The 24,273-nt window shown below is 47.5% G+C and overlaps 1 protein-coding gene across 1 annotated transcript; it reads left to right on the forward strand.

Annotated features, from left to right (window-relative positions):
- The first annotated feature begins 17,686 nt into the window (after window positions 1–17,686).
- LOC125517031 (F-box protein At1g80960-like) lies at window positions 17,687–19,952 on the forward strand. Its single transcript, XM_048682256.1, has 4 exons — window positions 17,687–17,767; window positions 18,788–18,846; window positions 19,529–19,765; window positions 19,884–19,952. The coding sequence occupies exons 1-4, from the start codon at window positions 17,719–17,721 to the stop codon at window positions 19,950–19,952; spliced, it is 414 nt and encodes a 137-aa protein (XP_048538213.1). The 5' UTR covers window positions 17,687–17,718.
- Window positions 19,953–24,273: the final 4,321 nt, after the last annotated feature.

Below are 24,273 nucleotides of genomic sequence, written 5' to 3' on the forward strand. Positions count from 1 at the left end.
GTGATCTCATCCGGGACTCCGAACAATCTTCGGTCACCAAAACACATAACTCATAATACAAATCGTCATCGAACGTTTAGCGTGCGGACCCTACGGGTTCGAGAACTATGTAGACATGACCGAGACACATCTCCGATCAATAACCAATAGCGGAACCTGGGTGCTCATATTGGTTCCTACATATTCTACGAAGATCTTTATCGGTTAACCCGCAATGACAACATACGTCATTCCCTTTGTCATCGATATGTTACTTGCCCGAGATTCGATCATCAGTATCTTCATACCTAGTTCAATCTCGTTACCGGCATGTCTCTTTACTCGTTCCGTAATTCATCATCCTGCAACTAACTCATTAGTCACATTGCTTGCAAGGCTTATCGTGATGTGCATTACTGAGAGGGCCCAGAGATACCTGTCCGATACTCGGAGTGAAAAATCCTAATCTTGATCTATGCCAATCCAACAAACACCTTCGGAGACACCTGTAGAGCATCTTTATAATCATCCAGTTATGCTGTGACCTTTGATAGCACACAAGGTGTTCCTCCGGTATTCGGGAGTTGCATAATCTCATAGTGAAAGGAATATGTATAAGTCATGAAGAAAGCAATAGTAATAAAACTTAACGATCATTATGCTAAGCTAACGGATGGGTCTTGTCCATCACATCATTCTCCTAATGATGTGATCCCGTTCATCAAATGACAACACATGTCTATGGTCAGGAAACTTAACCATCTTTGATTAACGAGCTAGTCAAGTAGAGGCATACTAGGGACACTTTGTTTTGTCTATGTATTCACACATGTATCAAGTTTCCGGTTAATACAATTCTAGCATGAATAATAAACATTTGTCATGATATAAGGAAATAATAAAATAACAACTTTATTATTGCCTCTAGGGCATATTTCCTTTAGTCTTCCACTTGCACTAGAGTCAATAATCTAGATTACATTGTAATGTTTCTAACACCCATGGAGTCTTGGTGTTGATCATGTTTTGCTCGTGTAAGAGGCTTAGTCAACGGGTCTGCAACATTCAGATCTGTATGTATTTTGCAAATATCTATGTCTCCCTCCTTGACTTGATCGCGGATGGAGTTGAAGCGTCTCTTGATGTGTTTGGTTCTCTTGTGAAATCTGGATTCCTTTGCTAAGGCAATTGCTCCTGTATAGTCACAAAAGATTTTCATTGGAGCCGATGCACTAGGTATTACACCTAGATCGGATATGAACTCCTTCATCTGGACTCCTTCATTTGCTGCTTCCGAAGTAGCTATGTACTCCGCTTCACACGTAGATCCCGCCACGATGCTTTGCTTGGAACTGCACCAACTGACAGCTTCACCATTCAATATAAATACGTATCCGGTTTACGACTTAGAGTCATCTGGATCAGTGCCAAAGCTAGCATCGACGTAACCATTGACGACAAGCTCTTTGTCACCTCCATAAACAAGAAACATATCCTTAGTCCTTTTAAGGTATTTCAGGATGTTCTTGACCGCTGTCCAGTGATCCAGTCCTGGATTACTTTGGTACCTCCCTGCTAAACTTATAGCAAGGCACACATTAGGTCTAGTACACAACATTGCATACATGATAGAACCTATGGCTGAGGCATAGGGAATGACTTTCATTTTCTCTCTATCTTCTCAAGTGGTCGGGCATTGAGTCTAACTCAACTTCACACCTTGTAATATAGGCAAGAACCCTTCCTTTGACTGATCCATTTTTGAACTTTTTCAAAACTTTATCAAGGTATGTGCTTTGTGAAAGTCCAATTAAGCATCTTGATCTATCTCTATAGATCTTGATGCCCAATATATAAGCAGCTTCACCGAGGTCTTTCATTGAAAAATTCTTATTCAAGTATCCTTTTATGCTATCCAGAAATTCTATATCATTTCCAATCGACAATATGTCATCCACATATAATATTAGAAATGCTATAGAGCTCCCACCCACTTTCTTGTAAATACAGGCTTCTCGTAAAGTCTGTATAAAACCATATGCTTTGATCACACTATCAAAGCATATATTCCAACTCCGAGATGCTTGCACCAGTCCATAAATGGATCGCTATAGCTTGCACACTTTGTTAGCACCTTTAGGATCGACAAAACCTTCAGGTTGCATCATATACAACTCTTTTTTGAGAAATCCATTAAGGAATGCAGTTTTAACGTCCATTTTCCAAATTTCATAATTATAAAATGCGGCAATTGCTAACATGATTCGGGCAGACTTAAGCATCGCTACAGGTGAGAAGGTCTCATCGTAGTCAACTCCTTGAACTTGTCGAAAAACTTTTGCAACAAGTCTAGCTTTGTAGACAGTAACATTACCGTCAGCGTCAGTCTTCTTCTTGAAGATCCATTTATTCTCTATTGATTGCCGATCATCGGGCAAGTCAACCAAAGTCCATGCTTTGTTCTCATACATGGATCCCATCTCATATTTCATGGCCTCAAGCCATTTCGCGGAATCTGGGCTCATCATCGCTTCCTTATAGTTCGTAGGTTTGTCATGGTCTAGTAACATGACTTCCATAACTGGATTTCCATACCACTCTGGTGTGGAACATACTTTGGTTGACCTACGAGGTTCAGTAGTAACCTGATCTGAAGTTTCATGATCATCATCATTAGCTTCCTCACTAATTGGTGTAGGCATCACAGGAACAATTTTATGTGATGAACTACTTTCCAATTCAAGAGAAGGTACAATTACCTCATCAAGTTCTACTTTCCTCCCACTCACTTCTTTCGAGAGAAACTCCTTCTCTAGAAAGGACCCATTCTTAGCAACAAATATCTTGCCTTCGGATCTATGATAGAAGGTGTACCCAACAGTTTTTTTTGGGTATCCTATGAAGACGCATTTCTCCGGTTTGGGTTCGAGCTTATCAGGCAGAAACTTTTTCACATAAGCATCGCAGCCCCAAACTTTAAGAAACGACAGCTTAGGTTTCTTGCCAAACCACAGTTCATACGATGTTGTCTCAACGGATTTAGATGGTGCCATATTTAACGTGAATGCAACTGTCTCTAATGCATAACCCCAAAACGATAGTGGTAAATCGGTAAGAGATGTCATAGATCGCACCATATCTAATAAAGTACGGTTACGATGTTCGGGCACACCATTACACTGTGGTGTTCCAGGTGGCTTGAGTTGCGAAACTATTCCACATTGTTTTAAATGAAGACCAAACTCGTAACTCAAATATTCGCCTCCGCGATCAGATCATAGAAACTTTATTTTCTTGTTACGATGATTTTCCACTTCACTCTGAAATTCTTTGAACTTTTCAAATGTTTCAGAATTATGTTTCATTAAGTAGATATACCTATATCTACTCAAATCATCTGTGGAGGTGAGAAAATAACGATACACGCCGCGAGCCTCAACACTCATCGGATCGCATACATCAGTATGTATTATTTCTAATAAGTCAGTGGCTCGCCCCATTGTTCCGGAGAACAGAGTCTTAGTCATCTTGTCCATGAGGCATGGTTCGCAAGCATCAAGTGATTCCAAAAGCCCATCTGTATGGAGTTTCCTCATGCGCTTTACACCAATATGACCTAGACGGCAGTGCCACAAATAAGTTGCACTATCATTATTAACTTTGCATCTTTTGGCATCAATATTATGAATATGTGTATCACCACGATCGACATTCAACAAAAATAGACCACTCATCAATGGTGCATGACCATAAAAGATCGTACTCATATAAATAGAACAACCATTATTATCTGATTTAAATGAATAACCATCTCACATAAAACAAGATCTAGATATAATGTTCATGCTCAACGCTGGCACCAAATAACAATTATTCAGGTCTAAAACTAGTCCCGAAGGTAGATGTAGAGGTAGCGTGCCGACGGCGATCACATCGACCTTGCAACCATTTCCGATGCGTATCGTCACCTCGTCCTTAGCCAATCTTCGTTTAATCCATATCCCCTGTTTCGAGATGCAAATATGAGCAACAGAACCAGTATCAAATACCCAGGCACTACTACGAGCATTAGTAAGATACACATCAATAAAATGTATATCAAATATACCTTTTACTTTGCCATCCTTCTTATCCGCCAAATATTTGGGGCAGTTCCACTTCTAGTGAGCAGTCCCTTTACAGTAGAAGCACTCAGTTTCAGGCTTAGGTCCAGACTTCGGCTTCTTCCCGGGAGGAGCAACTTGCTTGCTATTTTTCTTGAAGTTCCCCTTCTTTCCTTTGCCCTTTTTCTTGAAACTAGTGGTCTTGTTAACCATCAACACTCGATGCTCCTTCTTGATTTCTACCTACGCAGCCTTGAGCATTGCGAAGAGCTCGAGAATCGTCTTGTTCATCCCTTGCATATTATAGTTCATCACGAAGCCTTTATATATAGCTTGGTGGCAGTGATTGAAGAACTCTGTCAATGACACTATCATCCGGAAGATTAACTCCCAGCTGAGTCAAGTGGTTATGGTACCCAGACATTCTGAGTATGTATTCACTGACAGATCTGTTCTCCTCCATCTTGCAGCTATAGAACTTGTTGGAGACTTCATATCTCTCAACTCAGGCATTTGCTTAAAATATTGACTTTAACTCCTGGAACATCTCATATGCTCCATGGCGTTCCAAACGTCTTTGAAGTCCCGATTCTAAGCCGTAAAGCATGGCACACTGAACTATCGGGTAGTCATCAAATTTTAGCTTGCCAGACGTTCATAACGTCAGCAGTTGCTCCTATAGCAGGCCTTGCACCTAGCGGTGCATCAAGGACGTAATTATTTTGTGTAGCAATGAGTATAATCCTCAAGTTACGGACCCAGTCCGTGTAGTTGCTACCATCATCTTTCAACTTTGCTTTCTCTAGGAACGCATTAAAATTCAAGGGAATGGTAACACGGGCCATTGATATACAACATAGATATGCAAAAACTATCAGGACTAAGTTAATGATAAATTTAAGTTCAATTAATCGTATTACATAAGAACTCCCACTTAGATAGACATCCCCTGAGTCATCTAAATGATCACGTGATCCATATCAACTAAACCATGTCCGATCATCATGTGAGATGGAGTAGTTTTCAATGGTGAACATCTCTATGTTGATCATATCCACTATATGATTCACGTTCGACCTTTCAGTCTCAGTGTTCCGAGGCCATGTCTGTACATGCTAGGCTCGCCAAGTTTAACTTGAGTATCTGCACATGCAAAACTGTCTTGCACCCATTGTATGTGAACGTAGAGCTTATCACACCCGATCATCACGTGGTGTCTCGGCACGACGAACTATCGCAACGGTGCATACTCAGGGACAACACTTATACCTTGAAATTTAGTGAGGGATCATCTTATAATGCTACCGCCGTACTAAGAAAAATGAGATGCATAAAAGATAAACATCACATGCAATCAAAATATGTGACATGATATGGCCATCATCATCTTCTGCCTTTGATCTCCATCTCCAATGCACCATCATGAACTCGCACACGGCTAAGAACAATTAATGTGCTTTGGGGTGCCCCCTACCCTCGTATATAAAGTAGCAGAGGGGAGGAGGCCAGCCCTAGGGGCGTGCCAAGTGGGGGGGGGAACCCCACTAGGACTCCTAGTCCTAGTCGGCCCCCCTTCCTTTCTTTCGGAGGGGGAAGGGGAACGAGAGGGAGAGGGAGAAGGAAAGGGGGGCCGCGCCCCTCCCCTTGTCCAATTCGGACTCCCAAGGGGGGCGCCACCCCTCGTGGGCTGCCCTCTCTCTCCCCAATGGCCCATGTTGGCCCATTACTTTCCCCGGGGGGTTCCGGTAACCCCTCGGCACTCTGATAAATATCCGAAACACTCCGAAACCATTCCGGTGTCGGAATACTATCGTCCAATGTATCAATCTTTACCTCTCGACCATTTCGATACTCCTCGTCATGTCCGTGATCTCATCTGGGACTCCAAACAATCTTCGGTCACCAAAACACATAACTCATAATACAAATCGTCATCGAACGTTTAGCGTGCGGACCCTACGGGTTCGAGAACTATGTAGACATGACCGAGACACATCTACAATCAATAACCAACAGCAGAACCTAGATGCTCATATTGGTTCCTACATATTCTATGAAGATCTTTATCGGTCAAACTGCAATGACAACATACGTCATTCCCTTTGTCATCGGTATGTTACTTGCCCGAGATTCGATCGTCGGTATCTTCATACCTAGTTCAATCTCGTTACCGGCAAGTCTCATTACTCGTTCCGTAATGCATCATCCCGCAACTAACTCATTAGTCACATTGCTTGCAAGGCTTATCGTGATGTGCATTACCGAGAGGGCCCAGAGATACCTGTCCAATACTCGGAGTGACAAATCCTAATCTTGATCTATTCCAACCCAACAAACACCTTCGGAGACACCTGTAGAGCATATATATAATCACCCAGTTATGCTATGACCTTTGATTGCACACAAGGTGTTCCTCCGGTATTCAGGAGTTGCATATTCTCATAGTCAAAGGAATATGTATAAGTCATGAAGAAAGCAATAGCAATAAAACTTAATGATCATTATGCTAAGCTAACGGGTGGGCCTTGTCCATCACATCATTCTCCTAATGATGTGATCCCGTTCATCAAATGACAACACATGTCTATGGTCAGGAAACTTAACCATCTTTGATTAACGAGCTAGTCAAGTAGAGGCATACTAGGGACACTTTGTTTTGTCTATGTATTCACACATGTATCAAGTTTCCGGTTAATACAATTCTAGCATGAATAATAAACATTTCTCATGATATAAGGAAATAATAAAATAACAACTTTATTATTGCCTCTAGGGCATATTTCCTTCCCAATGGCCACGAGAGCGACTACAACGCGACCGGAGGGAGGGGACAACCTCCACTGCCTCAGCGGGGCCGATCGGACGCGGCGACTAGGACTTGCTAGGCACCGAATGCTCGACCGGGTCCACTTGGATCTGGACAGTCCTGTCACCATGCTGCAGCGCGCCGATCGACGATGCCCTCACCGCCCGAGACCACCGCCACCACGCCACCACCAGGGAATGACACCGCCGAACGCCGAGCCACCGGCCCGCCCAACCCGGATGAGGCCCAAAATGGCCCAGATCTAGGCTGGGCGGGTGCCGCCAGGCCCAGCACCACTGCGCCGCCCCACGGCCAACGGCCGCACCGCCGTGTCGAGAACCACCGCGGCCTGCGGTATCACCACAGCGGCAGCACCGCGACCCGTGTCGAGAACCACCGCGGCCCGCGGCATCACCACCGCGGCAGCACCAAAGTCGGTCGAGGTGCACCGCCGCCGGCCATCACGGCCCGAGCAGGGGAGGGCCGCACGCGGGGAGATGCATGCCCACCGCCGCCAGCACCACGAGGCCGAGGACGACAGCGCGCACTGACGGCGGCTGGAGGAGGGAGGGACGCGGGGGAGAGCTGGAGGGGCGTGAGGGAAGGGCCCCTGGCCGCCTCGCTCAGGGAGGCGGCGTGGGGGTACAGGTAATGGAGGGGGGAGGAGAAGGGGAACATGATGGGGAAGGGGCTGGCGGCTCCGGCGGGCTCCGGCCACCGTGGCGACGGCTCCGCATGGGGGAGCCACCGGCGGTGGCGGCTGGGGAACCCTAGGAGTGGGGAGTAGGGTCGGGCACCTGTTAGGCTGTAATTAGCCACACTAACACTCTTGACTAGTGAGGTTTTTTTGCGGGGTTAGTGAGTTGATCTTCCATTGTTCAAGTACAGTTCCAACTTCTGTGATAGCGCTCTCCGCCTCTCCTATCTCGACACCTTGTTCTAATGACTCCTTCAATTCGGCCTGCATTGACGAAAGGCCCCCCTCCCTCGTGTCGTCCGCTCTCGGGCGACTCGGGGGCGAAACCCTAGGCGCTGTCGGTTCTCCGCCTCCACTTCTCCTCCTCCCCCGCCGCCGCCGGCAATCGTCGTCGGGCTATCCTGCGCGGTGTTAGGTGGTGGGGGGGGGGGCTTCCCCGCGCACCCGCCTCGGCCTCAGGAGAGCCCCCCACCCTGCATTGGGCACCGCCGCCCGCTTCCCCTGCTCCCCTGGTGGCCGCCGAGGCCGGCCCTCTGCGACGGCTGTAGCCGCCGGTGTTGTTGCCCCGCGCCTGCCCTGTGTCGAGTCACATGGGATGGCTCCGCCCGTTAGATCTCGCCACCTCGGCTCTGGGACCTGGGCCAGCTATTCCGATCTGGTGGCTGGTGGGCCAGGGTTCGTCGGATCAGACCGGATCTGGCCAGCATGGCCTTGCCTCGTCTTGCCTGCCTTGGGTTTTCGCGGTGTGGTGCTCCCTGGTGGCGGCGGTGTGGGTCTTTCTCCATGTTTCAACGGGATGTGTGCGGTGGGTGGATGTCGGGGCGGCGGCCTCGGGCGGTGTGGACGGCGTTGCTGCTTCGGCGGCGACGGCCGTGGGCGCTGGTGGTCCGCGACTTCGGTCGTGCAGGTGGCGAGGTCTCGGTGGACGTCTACTATAGTGGGTTGGGGTGCCCCATCACCCGGCGTGCCTGCTTCGATGAAGTCCAATGCCTTCTCCGGCTGCGTGCGCTCCCCTAGCCAGGTCTTTGGCTGGGTGGATGGGATGGGGGCGGGACCAGGGGAAACCCTTGGCCATCGGCGGAGGCCACGACAATGGCGGAGCCTTTGCTAGGCACCGGTCCCCTTCTTGGAGGCCTTGTCGAGGTCCTCTCCCGTCTTTCACTATGCTCTTCCCTTGGGAAAAAGCTCTAGTTCCCCTTGCGGTCGACGGCGTCGTACCCTCGTCGCTCTCCTTCTTGAAGGCATCGCCCGGGGTTCCCGGAAGCATGGTGGGCGCTTTGCGGTGCGTGTGAGGTGTTTGGCGGCAGCAATGTGTGTGCGTTTCATCTACTCTCCGCCGGTCTTCGTCCTGTGGTAGCGCTCTTTCTGCTTGGAGATGGACAAGCATAGATGGTGGTCGTCATGGTGGCGTCGATGGCGGAGGAACCTGCCAAGGTTGGCACCTCAATCTGCTCTGAAGATAGAACAGTGGGAGATGGCGGCGACGACACATGTGAGTGCGTCGGACCGGATTGTGCCCCGGACCCGGTATGTGTCGGTCGGGGCCTCCGGCTTTAGATGTTAGGCTTAGGTGAGAGGTCTGGGTATTTGGCCCAGCTTGCGCCCCTTCATCATATGGATAGGAGTAGCGGCAGATGTTGCCAAGATGGCGGATTCAGGCATATTGTTGTACTATTTTGTAAGGTCCTCGACAATAATCAATAAAATGGCCGCATGCATCTCCCAGATGCAGAGGCTGGGGGTCATCCTCCTTTTCTTAAAAAAATTCGGCCTACAAATAGCTTGGAACAACTCATGACAAGATCACACATACACATTATATAATGTCAAAATTAGCTCAAATGTTTCAGAAACGATAGCAGAGTTGCTTTCAGTTCTGCCAGTGTGGCTTCAAGACGCTTATGGCAGTCTGGGATCATCATCCTTGAGTCCTTGACTCAGCCAAGACATTCTCCTAAAGAAGTAAATGGCATTAAGATGCAGTGCAGTTCACAACTTCAGAAATTTTCATGAGTACAAACAGAATTGGCACTTCCTCATCTAAAAAGGCACTTACATAATGTCAGGCTTAGCGCTCGAGCTCACATGAGAGAGACAGAGGAAGACGATGATGTTTTGTGCCGCGTTCAACCTCGTAGCTTTTCTGCTCTCTATTCTTCTTCTTATTCTCGCGATTACAAAGCTAACAGAAAACGAAAGACTAGGGCACGTCCGGGTCGTGAGCACTGCCATCCCAGCGCTCCCCGCGCGTCGCCCGTGATGCGGCCATGACCATCTCCCTCGTGCCATCCCACGATTAGGTCAGGGCCGTGGTTTCAGCTAACAAACTACGTACGAGTCGCAGCTCGGCTTATTTCTGAAGAAACCAAACTACTGTCGAAACTGACAGAGAAAAACGAACAACTACTTCTGACAAAACTGAAAACTAACTTTAGCAGCTGTTAACTGACATTCTCCCTCTTAATCAGCTGCTGATGTCGACCATGCCCAACTTCTCCTGCAGCTCCTGAAACTTCACCCAAGGCAGATCCTTGGTCATGATGTCAGCCAGTTGCTCGCCGGTGTGGATGTAGTCGACGGCGATCCTTCCATCTTGCACACACTCGCGAATGAAATGAAACCGCGTCTCAATGTGCTTGGTTCTGTCATGAAAGACAAGATTCTTGCAAAGTTGGATCGCTGATTTGTTGTCGATGAGCAGTGGTGTTGCACTCCCCGGGTCACCTAGCAGATCACCAAGCATTCTCCGGAGCCAGACTCCTGTGCACGCGGCTGTGGTCGCCGCCATGTACTCGGCTTCGCACGGCGAGAGGGCGATCACCTTCTGCTTCTGGGACTGCCAGCTGATCACACTCTTGCCGAACACAAACACTGTTCCAGAGGTGCTCTTTCTGTCATCAACATCGCCGGCAAAATCCGCATCACTGTACCCAACCAGCTGCGGCTCCGGCTCACCTTTCTTGTATCTGCACCCGTAGTTCAGAGTGCCTGCAACGTACCGCAGCAGCTGCTTCACCGCCGCCCAGTGCTCTGTTGTGGGTGCTTCCATGAACCTGCTGACAAAACCGACCGCAAATGAAATGTTCGGCCGTGAGTGCACCAGGTAGCGGAGACTGCCGACGATGCTGCGGTAGAGCTTTCTGTCCACTGGCGGGCTCGAGCTTTCCTTGCTCAGCTTCAGGCGCGACTCCATTGGAATGTGAACTGGATTGCAGCCCGTTAGTCCGGCCTTGTCCATGATCTTAGCCGCATAGCTTGCCTGCTTGAGGGTGATCGCGTCGTCTCCCTGGTGCACCTCGATGCCGAGGTAGTAGCGCAGCAGCCCGAGGTCGCTCATGGAGAATACGGACTGCATCTGATGCTTGAACTGCGTGATGGCCTCCATGCTTGACCCGGTGACGACAAGATCGTCGACGTAGACACCTAGCAGCAGCCGCTCGTCGCCATTGCACCTCATGTACACGGCGTGCTCCGATGGACTCTTCTGAAATCCGAGCGACACTAGCGTGTCGTCCAGCTTGATGTTCCAAGCGCGCGGCGCCTGACAGAGCCCGTACAACGCTTTGGACAGACGAAGCACCTTATCTTCCTCGCCAAGGCACTCAAAACCAGGCAGCTGCACGACGTATACCTCCTCCTGTAACTCTCCGTTGAGGAAGGCGGATTTGACGTCCAGATGATGCACCTCCCAGCCTGCCTGTGCAGTGATTGCAAGCAGTAGCCGCACGGACTCGAGCCGCGCGACCGGAGCGAACACCTCGTCGTAGTCCATGCCCGGCCGCTGCGCATACCCCTTCGCGACAAGCCTTGCCTTGTGCTTGATGACCTCGCCGGCGGAGTTCTTCTTCAGTTTGAAAACCCACTTGAGGCCGATGGCTTGCTTGCCGGCGGGGAGCGTGGCGAGCGTCCACGTCTTGTTCTCATCGATGGACTGGAGCTCATCCAGCATGGCCTCCCGCTTGGCTGCGTGTGGCTCCGCCTCCTCGAACGTGTTGGGCTCCTCTCCGGCCACAAGGAGTAGCTCGGCCGGATCCAGAGTCACTGGCTCAGCCTCCTCAAGGATGGTGTCGACCATGCGGTAGCGACGTGGCGCCTCACGGGTGCCCAAAATGGTGTCCGGCGTGGCTCCAGGAGGAGGTGAGACGTACCCGTCCCCCACGCCCTTTCCCTTGTACACCACAGGTTCAGGAGTGTGGGCGTGTACCGGCGTGTCTCCGTGCATCGCGGACGTGGGCGATGCACTCCCAGACGGAGTGTGGGCGTGCACCGGCGTGTCTGGACTCGCAGGGGTCGTGGGTGTTGCCCTTTCCTGCTCCGGCTGCTAAGTCAGGGCCATCGTGGGCGCGAACTCGATGACGAAAGTGCCCTCCCCCAGAGTCGCTGTCTGCCAGTCCCAGCACGCCGACTCGTCGAAAACGGCGTCGCGAGTGACGTGCACTCGCTTGCCCACGGGGTCGTAGACGCGCCACGCCTTGGACTGTCCGTGCTCGTACCCGATGAAGACAGTGCGCAGGCTACGGTCGTCCAGCTTCTTGAGGCCTGGACGTGTCACCTTGGCGTGTGCGACGCACCCAAACGTGCGGAAGTAGCTCACTTCCGGCTTGTCGCCGTGCCAGGCTTCATATGGCGTCATGCCGCGCACCGCCTTCGTGGGCACGCAGTTCAGCAGGTGGACGGCGGTGGTCACCGCCTCCCCCCAGAACTCGTTTGGTACTCCTTTCGCCTTCAGAAGACACCGTGCCGTCCCGACGATGGTCTGGTTCCGGCGCTCTACGACGCCGTTTTGCTGCGGCGAGTACGGGGCAGTGAGCTGCCGGCGTACGCCACGGTCAGCACAGTACTCCCCGAACTCCGTTGAGGTGAACTCGCCGCCCCTGTCAGTTCGGAGCGCGCGCAACTTGACGGAGGTCTCGACCTCGACGCCTGCCTGCCAGCGCTTGATCGCCGCGGGTGCCTCGTCTTTCCTGCTCAGGAGCACGATCCACATGTAGCGTGACTTGTCATCCACGAGCAACAGGAAATACCTTTTCCCCCCGTGCGTCGGTGGCGAGATCGGGCCGCACAGATCATCGTGGACCAAATCCAGGCGATCGCTGGCTTTGTAGTTCGCCTCCGTGGGGAACGGGGCGCGGCGCTGCTTGCCGACAAGGCAGCTGTCGCAGACCTGATCGACGTGCTCGACCAGGGGCATGCCGCGCACCATCCCGTCCTGGGCCAGCTTCCGGAGCGCGTCGAAGTTCAGGTGGCCGTAGCGCGCGTGCCAGCGCCACGCGTCCTCACCGGCCATGGCCGTTAAGCACACGGGCCGCGTGATCTCCAGCTCGACGGTGTAGAGGCGGTTCCTCGATCTGTACACCTTGGCGATGATGTTCTCCTGACGGTCGCGCACCACCATCATGCCGCTCCGCACCAGAGCGGTGCAGCCCGCCTCGTCCAGCTGTCCGACGGAGATGATCGAGGTACGCAGTCGAGGTATGTAGTATACCTTTGAAAGCACGCGGTGACGCCCTCCGTGAGCGACGAAGACCACCGTCCCGAGCCCCTCGATCTCGACCACCGACCCGTCACCGAAACGAACCGTGCCGGCGACGTGGCGATCTAGCTCCGAGAAGACGGTGGAGTTGCCCGTCATGTGGTTTGATGCGCCGGTGTCCAGATGCCAGAGAGGTTCCTTGGCGTCGTCGGCGGCCCCGAGCCTGACCTCAGCGCCCTCCTCGTGGAGATGCACGAGCTGATCGCCGCGCCCGTCCAGTTCGGGCTCAGCAGGCAGCGGCGTCACTTGCACCATGAGGAGCGCATGATCCTCGTCCTCTGCCTCCGCGAGGTGCGCCTCGCCGCCGCCCTCGTCCTTCATCTTCTTGCGGCACTCGCGAGCCCAGTGACCGCTAATACCGCAGTAGCGGCAGTTGCCGGAGCGCTTGGGTCCAGCTTTTCCGCCGCCGGGGCGGGCGTCACCCTTGCCGCGGTCGCTGTGGCCCTTTCCGCGCCCCTTCTTGCCGCCGTTGGACTCCCCGCTGGAGGACCCGCCTTGTTCACCGCGCCTGATCCGCGCGTTCCACTCCTCCAGAGTGAGCAGGAGCTTGCTACCGCCCTCCTCCTCGGCGTCCAGCTCGTACCGCTCCTCGGCCGCCTTGAAACGACCGATGATTTCCTTGATCGACGTCGTGTCCAGGTCGACCAGGTTGTCGATGGAGACCGCGAGCTGCGAGTACCGCTTGGGCACGATTCGCAGCCACTTCTGGATCACGCGCTTGTCGCTGATCGCGTCTCCAAGCTCGCCGAGGCGCGCGCATAGCCCTGTGAGGCGCATGGCCAGATCATCAATGGACTCATCGGGTTTGTGTCGCAGCTGATCGAACTCCCCCCGCGGGGTCTGGGCCTTCGTGTCTCGGACGCGCGCGGAGCTCGCGCGCATGGCGCGGATCGCCTCCCACAGCTCCTGGGAGGTCTGGTGCTTGCGCAGCATCTCAGGGGGCACCGATCGGAGGATGAACTCCATCGTGCCCTTGTCGTTGCGGTACCCGTACTCGTTGTCAAGATCCTCCGCGCCCAAGATCGTGCGCTACATCCCTCTTGCCTGCATCCCGACCTCCATGAGGAGGCTCCACTCGGCGTAATTCGTGCGGGTCAATGGTGGCACGTTGGCGTGACCCGACACGATCGGAGCGAACTGCCTCGCCACCGCCAGCTCGCGCCCTTGGCCGGCTGCAGACTTTGGCGAGCCTTTGCTGCTGTCGTCGTCGGCGTCCCCTGCCTTCTTCTTGCCATCATCACCTGCCATCACAGGATCCTAGCAACGCGGCTCTGATACCATTTGTCAGGCTTAGCGCTCGAGCTCACACGAGAGAGACAAGGAAGACGATGATGTTTTGTGCCGCGTTCAACCTCGCAGCTTTTCTGCTCTCTATTCTTCTTCTTATTCTCGCGATTACAAAGCTAACAGAAAACGAAAGACTAGGGCACGTCCGGGTCGTGAGCGCTGCCATCCCAGCGCTCCCCGCGTGTCGCCCGTGATGCGGCCATGACCATCTCCCTCGTGCCATCCCACGATCAGGTCAGGGCCGCGGTTTCAGCTAACAAACTACGTCCGAGTCGCAGCTCGGCTTATTTCTGAAGAAAGCAAACTACTGTCGAAACTGACAGAGAAAAACGAACAGCTACTTCTGACGAAACTGAAAACTAACCTCAGCAGCTGTTAACTGACACATAAAGGATCTTAGACATTGACAGCAATGGTCTTTTGCAGTCTCAATTATAAAAAAGTTAAAATGCATATGAGAGCTCTCCAAACATATGTGAATTGTCATATCTCAGAAGCCTGTGGACAGTGGTTGTAAGTTGTAAGTTGTAACTACACGTTAAACCCGAAACATGTGATAGTTAATGGACGTATATATACTAGTGAAAAGGGATGTACAGAGTGCACATGTTCATTTGATTTACGGTTCGTCGTATGCTATCCTCATCACGGCTTCAAGATGCTTTATTTGTAAGATTTGGATAGGCTATCTGCAAACCAGTTCTAGTTGGAACATTTTCTTTGCTGGCTGAACAATATAGATTGTCTTGCATCTGTCTATCACATGGGATAGAAATTCAATCAACCACCACCAAGTCAAATGTATGTCACAATAGATGAAGAAAACTACGCAGAGCATTTAGAATTACTAAGACGAGATAACCAACAAGAAAATAAACGGTCCTTGTAAGTCGGGAGATATTTCAACTCCTGCTTGAGATCATAGGGATAGGCGCCACTCTCCTTCATGGCTGCGGTCTTGGCCGCCTCCTTCTCCACCTCCTCCTCATACGACCCTCACGACCCTCCTGCACGTCCGCGTCTTGATCCCAAGGCTCCTCAGAATTGCCGCCATCCTGAAGATGCAGAAACTGGGTTGCTTCTTCGGCGAGGCCCAGTCATCGGAGAGCCGGATACATTGCGAACGAGAAAGCTAGATGGGTCAAGCCAAGGTGGAAGGGCTGTGCGCGCCGGTTTGCGGGAATACGTGTAAATTCCATTGAATAAGATTCGGGGGAATCAGCGGGTACTCCTTCGCGAGCCCCCGCAAGGGTCACTTTTAGTAAGCTGAGAGCACGTCACGTGGCATGCTCTCAGCCGCCACGTCTTGCTGCGCTCCAGGCGCTCCTTTCATATATTTTTTATTTTTATGTATGCATTTTCGGCGTTTAGATGACTTTTTCGGGTATTCGGTTTTTCTCTGGTTTTTCATAGATTTTGGACCGCATGAAAAACATGTTTTTTCGTTCCACGAGAGAGACAAATTTACTTCTCGTGAAGGCACTGATTTGCTTCCATGAGAAGCACAATTGTGCCTCTCCAAAAGAAAGAGAACACATTTTTTCGTTTCACGAGAGGCACATATTTACTTCTGGTGCAGGCACGGATTCGCTTCCGTGAGAGGCACAGTCATGCCTCTCTGAAAAAGAAAAAGAACTCTTTTTTTTTGTTCCGCAAGAAGCACAGATTAACTTCTCGTGGAGGTACGGATTTGCTTCGACGAGAGGCACAGTCGTGCCTCACAAAAATAAAGAAAAACATGTTTTCTTGTTCTGCGAGAGACATATTTGCTTCTCGTGAGAGGCACAGTCGTGCCTCTCGGAAAAGAAAGAAAAGAAACATGTTTTTTCATTCCGCGTAAGGCACAAATTTACTTTTCGTGGGCGCATGGATTTGCTTCTGCGAGAGCAGTCGTGCCTGTCGAAAAAGAAAAAAAAATGCATTTTTTATTCCAAGAGAGGCATAGTCGTGCCTCTAAAAAAACGCATTTTTCCTCCGTTCTGTTTGAAAAATAAGTTCGTCAGCACTTATCAACATGAGATCTAATTTTGAATTTTTTGAGGCGAGAAATCCAATAGTGAAAACAGTTCGAGATTTGGACACACTGCTAAGAGATAAAATGTTTTAAATAAACGAATTTATGAAAAATAGGAAAAATCTCAGATTGCGATAATTGGTGCACCACTTGTCGAAACCTGAGAAGGTAAGAGTAACCTTTGTAAAGAGTACTGCTTAATTTTAGTGATTTCGGATTTGGGGCGACTGTGGGCAATTCCTATTTGCCGCCCGCAGGTGGCAAATGGTCGGGGAAACGCCCGTAACGCCCGCGGGTGGGCCGGCCAAGATCTCGGCAGCGCGTGTTGAGCGCTGATATCCATTTTTTTGTTCGTTATTTTGTTGTTTTTTCCTGTCAGTTTTTCTTTTCTGGTTTTTTTTGCTATTTATTTTTTATTTTATTTTGTGTTTCTGTTTATATTTCTAGTCTTTTCCTTTTTTTCCTATTTATCATTTCTTTTTATTTTTCTGTTTCTTTTTGTCTATATTATACAAATTTAATTGTGTGTTACCGAAATGCTCATTGTATATTAAGAAAATGTACATGGTATATTACAAAAAGTTCATCATGCCTTATAAAAATATTCTCTGTATATTAGAAATTGTTCAATGAATATAAAAATATTCACTATGTTTTTGAACTTTGTTCAGTGTGTATTAAAAAATTGTTCAACGTATATTGCAAAATATTCAATGCGCACTCAAACATTGTCAACACATAAATTCAATTTTTTTCATCTTATATTACAAAAAGTTCATCGTATAATACAAATAAAGTTCATTGCATATAATATAAAATGTTCATCGTATATTAAGAAAATGTTCAACGGATATTACGAAATGTTCGTGTGTATTTTTCAAAATTTTCAAAAGAAGTTCGCTACTTAAAGTTTCGCGCTGAGAATCTATCAATTGAACTCACTATTTCAGTTGGTTAGTTACACTAGCTCATGACAGGAGGTCGCGTGTTCGAGTCACTCGCACGTCACTTTATCTAAAAAAAATTGCCGATAGCTCCAAATGGGCCAGCCCATTCGTGGCTGCCTTCAGCAAATGCTCAACAATTTGCCACCCGCGGGCGGCAAATAGGAGCTCTCACGGTTGCATGGTTGTGCTGAGGTGGCTCACGGGTGGTGAATCTGTGGGTCGGGCCCAATAAGACAACGATCCAGTTGGCCTAGTAGAACAATTGAAGCCAGACTACTTAGCACGGCCCGAAAGAACCCTAATCCCCTCTCCCTGTCTAATGCGAGAGTCGAGCCAGACTGCATCCTAGGGCATGGACTCCCTCACGCCGCCGGCGCCGCCGCATCCGCAGAACACCGAAGGTGAACATATCTACCATATTTCCTTTTTATAGTATTAATGCCTCCATGGTTGCCGCTTAGACCACTAGGAGAGGTCCACTGATCCAGCGGAGAATGGTAGGGGAAGGTTTAGGGTTTTTTTCTGGGGCAGAGGGGAAGAGATGTCGGGATTCTTCCGGCTTTCGTCGAAGCAGGTTATAGATGGTCATTTGTAGACACTGTCCACATGGATGATTGTATACCAATCTCTTGTGCTTTGTTTGAAGGAATATATTTGACTATTGAAGGAAATTCTCGTTAGTTTGATACTTGATTGAGGTGGTATTATAATTTGGTGGTGGATTGATCACATTATGAAAATTAGCATAATGGGTGACACCTTTTGTTTAGAAGATGCATCCCAACCTTTCATTGTTAGAAAGTTTTCATTTGTTTTCTATTTTAGAGGAGAATTTTCCATCCACTCAATCTTCTTGGTAAAATCCTTACTTTTTATCTGCAATCAAACATTCCTTGATCCAAATTCACTTAGTTTTCTAATCTTATAAGATTCAAGAGAGCATGACACTATAATCATTCATTTTTTCTGCCCTTGCAATTTAGGAATCCTGTGAATCAATGACTCTTGCGTGGGCCAAAGTCCTAACTCTTGAGATAGGGTTACTTTTCGGGGCCAAATATATGAGTTAAGAACAAGCATAAACTTATATCTTTTGGGTTTGGTGCTTGATTTGTTAACCGCCCTCCTAAAATATCCGGCTACAAGCTAAAAAGGGTGTAACTTATTGTTCAAGTTAGATCGCCATACAATTTATTTTTGTAGCTTATTGAGTTCATTTTCATGTGTGGGTAGGGTAGGAGTACCAAGTGACGTAAACACGCCAACACCTCGAGTTGACACTTAAACCTTTCTTAATGCAAGGGAGAATTTTTAATCCTTAGGTCATGCGAGAGGGCTTTTACCTTTGCCCACATGGAATTACATATGAACCTAGAACACAATGTAGTCAAGTAACTCATGATTATCTTTCTTTACTCCAGAGGATTGTTTCCCACCAAAGAATGCATTGTGTAGGCATGATGAAGAGCAACATGTCCAGGTGTGTATTTTATTAACATCTGATATTGTTGGCTTTCCTTTTTTTCATATACCACTTCAAAAGTAAACTCATGCATATATGTTTCAGACATTGCTGAGTTGATTTCCTCTATGGGTTAAAATAATTATTTATATATGTAATTTTTTTTGTTTAAATGCAATGGCCAACAGGGTATTGCTAGTTAAACAATTCAGTTTGCTTGTAAGTTGAATGTCAATACAGATGGAGAAATTTAATGCGGCAAGGAATTTGAGCAATGTGGAGATATTTTGGCTCAAGCAAACTGGTTTAACATATTTTTTTACATAAGAACAAATATGAAGTATTATTACCTTTTGAACAATAAAATAATGAAAATTGTTCGTTAGTGCCAAATTTCTAAATCATACCCAGCTTTTAGGTGCCGTATTAGTTACCAATTATAAATTGGTCGAATAAGTGCAGAGCTTCATGTTGTCTAGAGAATCTAAATACATAGTAAAAATATTTTGTGATTCATTACAAGAGAACACTGATGCTTGTTTTGTTGTGTCTACTTGCTATACTATTTAGTGAGATATATAGAAAATCGTTGTGCAAACTGGGAAGTGGTTTACTGCATTATGTTGTAAAATAAATCATAAAATATCCATATGCAGAAAAATCTTTCTAATTTTCTCCTATCATATCGTTTGTTCTGCAGAACTGTGATCGGATCAGCACACTGCCGGATGATATTTTAATTGAAATTCTTTCCCTAATGACAATAAGCGAGGCAGCAATGACTGGTTTTCTTTCCACCAGATGGAGGCATGTCTGGAAAAAAATCAACCATCTCATCCTTGATTCCTATACTTTTGGGATGCAAGAGTTAGAGAAGTCACGTTACCATGAAAATCCTCTTTTGTGGAATGATGTGGCTACAAAGTTTGTTCACAAAGTAAATGGGCTTTTGCACAGTCGTAATGGTAACAAAATCAAGGAATTAATTATCAGATTCCCATTAACCTCAGCCCATGCTTCTAATATGGATCACTGGATTGAGTCTGCAATTGTAGCCTCTACAGAAAAGCTCTTCCTTGACCTGGATAACAAGTGTTGCAAGGAAGGTTGCACAATTTGTGTGAAAGGCATGAAAGCTGCTTCAGAGCCATATGACTTTCTCTTGGGGCCTTTTTTTAATGGTAGAGCCGACTCGTTGGACGAATTGACTCTTTTCAATTGTAGTATAGGAACAATGCCTGCAAATATGAGTGGGTTCTCATATCTTAAATCCCTTCTACTCGCCCGTGTGTCAATTGTTGATGAAACCGTTTCAAGTATTATGTCCAACTGTTCTGCTCTTGAAATTATGGTCCTACAATATTGCCATCTATTGGTTCATTTGACGGCTTCTCATGCACGGTTGCAAATCTTGGTTGTTCAATTTTGCAAAAGCTTGGTTAGTATTTGTATTCATGCTGACAACCTTGAGTCATTCGCATACATGGGCTACAAGATCAATATTGAGTGCGAACATGCACAATTTCTTGAAATGCTCCATGTTTATTTTGTGAACAAGGATGACTGCCCTTTAGACTTCATAAGTGCATTTCCTAAGCTTCCCAAGCTAGAATTTTTGGTAATCCAGTTTCCTACATGCTTACAGGTATGTAATATATTTGGTCTTTGTTTGATCATCTTTAGAAAGTTCATACACGCTTAATTTGTCTCCTTTTTGTCCCTCTCCAGGTATATCGTGTGTTGCAGCATGCTTCAAGGTTTGCTGGTTTGACAACAGTTATGTTAGTTCTCATGAAACCTTGGAAAGAAGGCATTTCCTCGGTGGCTTATGTTCTCAAATCAGCTCCTCTAATAGAATATTTTGGCCTACATGTAAGTTTTACAATTTTTATTTCTACATGTTCCTATGCTACACTTATTTACTTACTTTCCTACTTATCAACTACCCTTGCAGGGTTGTTGCAAGCTTCATCAACATACTCAGTTGAACATCACATGGCTCGAGGATTTAATACTTGCAAGGCTCTACACTATTATAATTGGTGGGTTTAGTGGGGAATTTGAACTGATGGAACTTGTGTACTTTCTCCTAAGGAGCACACCTGCGTTGGATGTATTCGAAATCGATACACGCGCCATGGAGCCATGGTTGGCCAGGTCCAACGAAGATAAGTTGCAAGATGACATGCGACGTTGTTATGCAAGAGAGATGGCTTACGCACACTTGGTTCCCAAGGTCCCATCCACTGTGAAGTTCCATATTATATGACCTATTCACTCCCTAAAAAATGTAAAGTGTTGCAGAATCGGTGAACAGACCTATGTTGAACTTGATGCATCTTATAGTCAGATCTTGTTTTGGTACTAGCTTAATTCTCATGGTTTGCTACAGATCAAAATCATATTATTTGAACATATGTAGGATTTGTCTATGCATGTTTACATGCCTAATAAGTTCGTTATGGACCATGTCACACGTTTAGTCACTACATTCTTGATGTACACATTATGTCCTTGCCTCCAATCAAGTACGTACACCTGATCCACACGCCTAGTAATTCTATCTAATAACATTTTTTTACTTTGACACTTAAAAGATTTAGTACAGAAATACACGCAACAAACTAATGCTATATTATTTTACCAGCATATGCAAGATATTTGTCCCTTTTTTGTATGATCATATTTATAAAAGTGTTTGTATGTGATATTCTTTTAGGGGCAGCAGGAGGTCATACACTCAAAGTCTGAAAAAAATACAACACAATCTAGCATGAAAAGGAAAAGAAATCATACTTGGAAGAAATCTAGTAAATGAAATATATATTTTTCTGAGCGAAACGGATCCGACGACGGCGTCAGCATGCAATATTTAACGCGTCAATTTTTTATGGCACATTGATTTATTAGCAAGTCTACTTGGGATGGCCATGTATCACCTTTGTTTTCAACATACACCTAGATGTGAGCTGTCCAGTATGGCAACCTTCGTTTAGCAGAGCATACCTTGAGCCCGTATGTTTCATTGGTCTAGGCAGCACCCCTCTCCCCCCACCCAGGGGTGGGCCTGTTTTAATTGGATGGTGTAAATTTGAAACCCCTCCTAGTACACTCATTTTTCTAGGAATGTATCCGATGATATTTCTTTGGGAATGTAACTGATGAAATGAAACTATGGTGAGTAACAAGGTTTGGGGTTGTGCAAATGTATCCGACTTAGAAATATCAAGCGCTACTAGTTAATTACATCGATAGTATTTGAGAAAAAGACGCTCGAGGATAACATGGATAACCATGGAATGCTATTTTGGGAGAACTTCTAAATGACAAAATTCCAGAGCAAGATTTTTGGGTGTAGTAAGAAAATATCTAGGAGTTGGATGATGTTGTAGAGAACTTGAGGGAGAAGATATTTTGTAGTGTGTTTCTAGAGTTATTTTGTATGGCTTGAATTTTGCGACGTGGCAAGAATCTAACAATTTTCAGAATATGGGTGACATCCCCTCTCACCGAAGGAAGATAAACAGGAGAAAAATAAAGGGAGAGCTACCAAATATGAAATAGTAGGTACCATGGCCATATATAAGAGCTATGATAGTGCCATATTATGGAGATTGGTAGGCATCAATGATGAGTCCATTTTGCACCACTTTTTACTTTTTATTTTGCATAGTAGTCTGAGGATTTTCAGATTCTACTGTGCTTATGTGCTCTTTTTGTCTGATTTTAGAAGGATACTAAAGGAGAAGGTCATTTGAAGCATTAATAGAAAATCATCATTATAAGGGGCAAATATCATGTCAATTTATGTGAGGATAACCAACCATACGAAGTGACGATCAAGGGAGAGCAAAACTAGCGTCGAAGGCTACCCAAAAGAGAAGATGGAACCTGGTACACGAGCGCGCCTGGTCGTACCAGCGGTCATACCGGTCGGCGTCGTCTCCATCTAGTCAACTAATTCAACCCCGTATGATAGGACCACGCAACAAAAGAACCAAGAGATTGTAACTCACTGTAGAACCCATATATGTCACCTCTAGAAAATGGATTGACAACCCGCAAGTGTAGGGGATCTATCGTAATCTTTTTGATGAGTAAGAGTGCGAACCCAACGAAGAGCAAAAGAAATAGGTTGATGAAATCTAGTAAGAAATCATTGTAAAAGTCGCAAAGATTGTTTGAATGATTCTTTGATCACAAGATAAATTTCAACAACATGTGTGTATGATTGCAGCAGAGTTCTCTCTTATCTTTTTCTCGTTCTAAGGCCCTGCAGGTATCTTGGATCCCATAGATCGATCAGGAGAAGGTAAAGAGGAGGATGACGTGGAACGTTATCCCAAACAACAATGCGAGAAGGGGTTAATACGGTAGCACAAAGGTATTCCTTCGCGACGGATGAGGTGTAGTCATTAAACACCCAATGCTTTGTGTGAATGTTTATTCTTAATAACCGATGTAACCTCTCGTGATGGTAAGGGTCATCTGTTGGATAACTGACTCTTGATACAAGTCAAGCATCAGCTAGGACGTACTTTGGACACATCCCCCACATCCTCGCATCGCAACCACATAACAGCGGTTGTTTTCTAGAGCACCGTTTAATATCATAACATTCTGAGCACAAATATAAGGTTGTGAGAGTACAACCTCATACCCATGCCTATTTTTAATATTAGTGTTTACACCCATAAGGTTGTTAAAGGTCCAGCTATTAAACTGAAATTTAATTCGTGAGAGCCTTTGTCATAGTGCACATCCCCTCATGGGTTCAATAACTTAGAGTCAGTCCTTGGAAAAAATGCATGTGAATCTTCTGATATCCAAGCCGAATCTCAAAGGGTATTGTCGGTGTACAAAAGTAGGGGCTCTCCTTTTGACCCATTTACTTGTGCACGGGCAGTTAGAGCCTCCCGCCACGGCCGCGCATAACAGGGCAGGGAAAGGGGAGCCGGAGAGAAGCCGAAGGCACAAGACGAAGCAAAGCAACGACAAGGACCAAGGCCACACAGATCAGATGGACGAAGCAGGTTTCCCCGGCAAGGACCCTTGCCGGGGCAGCTCGCCCACGCCAGCCGAGCGAGCCACCCTCGAGCCCACCAACACTCGACAAATGCATTGGGATAGGGCTCGGGAGGCACATCTGTGGTGGCATGCAGATCTTTGTGAAGACAAAGAATAGTCAAAATCAAATGAGGATAGGAAGGCAGCCATCCACACCGAAGAAACCCACAAGACCCCCGGCAAGATCCTTGCCGGGGACGCCTGCGCGCCACTTCAAGGCCCTCGCCAAGTGCACCAGCAGGGCCACCATCAGGCCCGCACCAGCCAAGTCTCCGCCGTTGTTCGCATGCATCTGCCGACCCAACAAGCTGGGCAGGCACCTGCAGAGCTTCATGCAGCCCTTCGTGGAGGCTCCACCACCGCGCCACCTCAGCTGCC

This window comes from Triticum urartu, chromosome 6, assembly GCF_003073215.2.
Source record: "Triticum urartu cultivar G1812 chromosome 6, Tu2.1, whole genome shotgun sequence".
Taxonomy (NCBI): Eukaryota; Viridiplantae; Streptophyta; class Magnoliopsida; order Poales; family Poaceae; genus Triticum; species Triticum urartu.

Coding starts and splice junctions, on each gene's coding strand:
- LOC125517031 (XM_048682256.1), top strand. CDS start 17,719: ATGGACTCCCTCACGCCGCCGGCGCCGCCGCATCCGCAGAACACCGAA. Junction 17,768..18,787: donor GCATCCGCAGAACACCGAAG/GTGAACATATCT, acceptor TCTTTACTCCAG/AGGATTGTTTCCCACCAAAG. Junction 19,766..19,883: donor CTACAAAGTTTGTTCACAAA/GTAAATGGGCTT, acceptor CTGCAATTGTAG/CCTCTACAGAAAAGCTCTTC.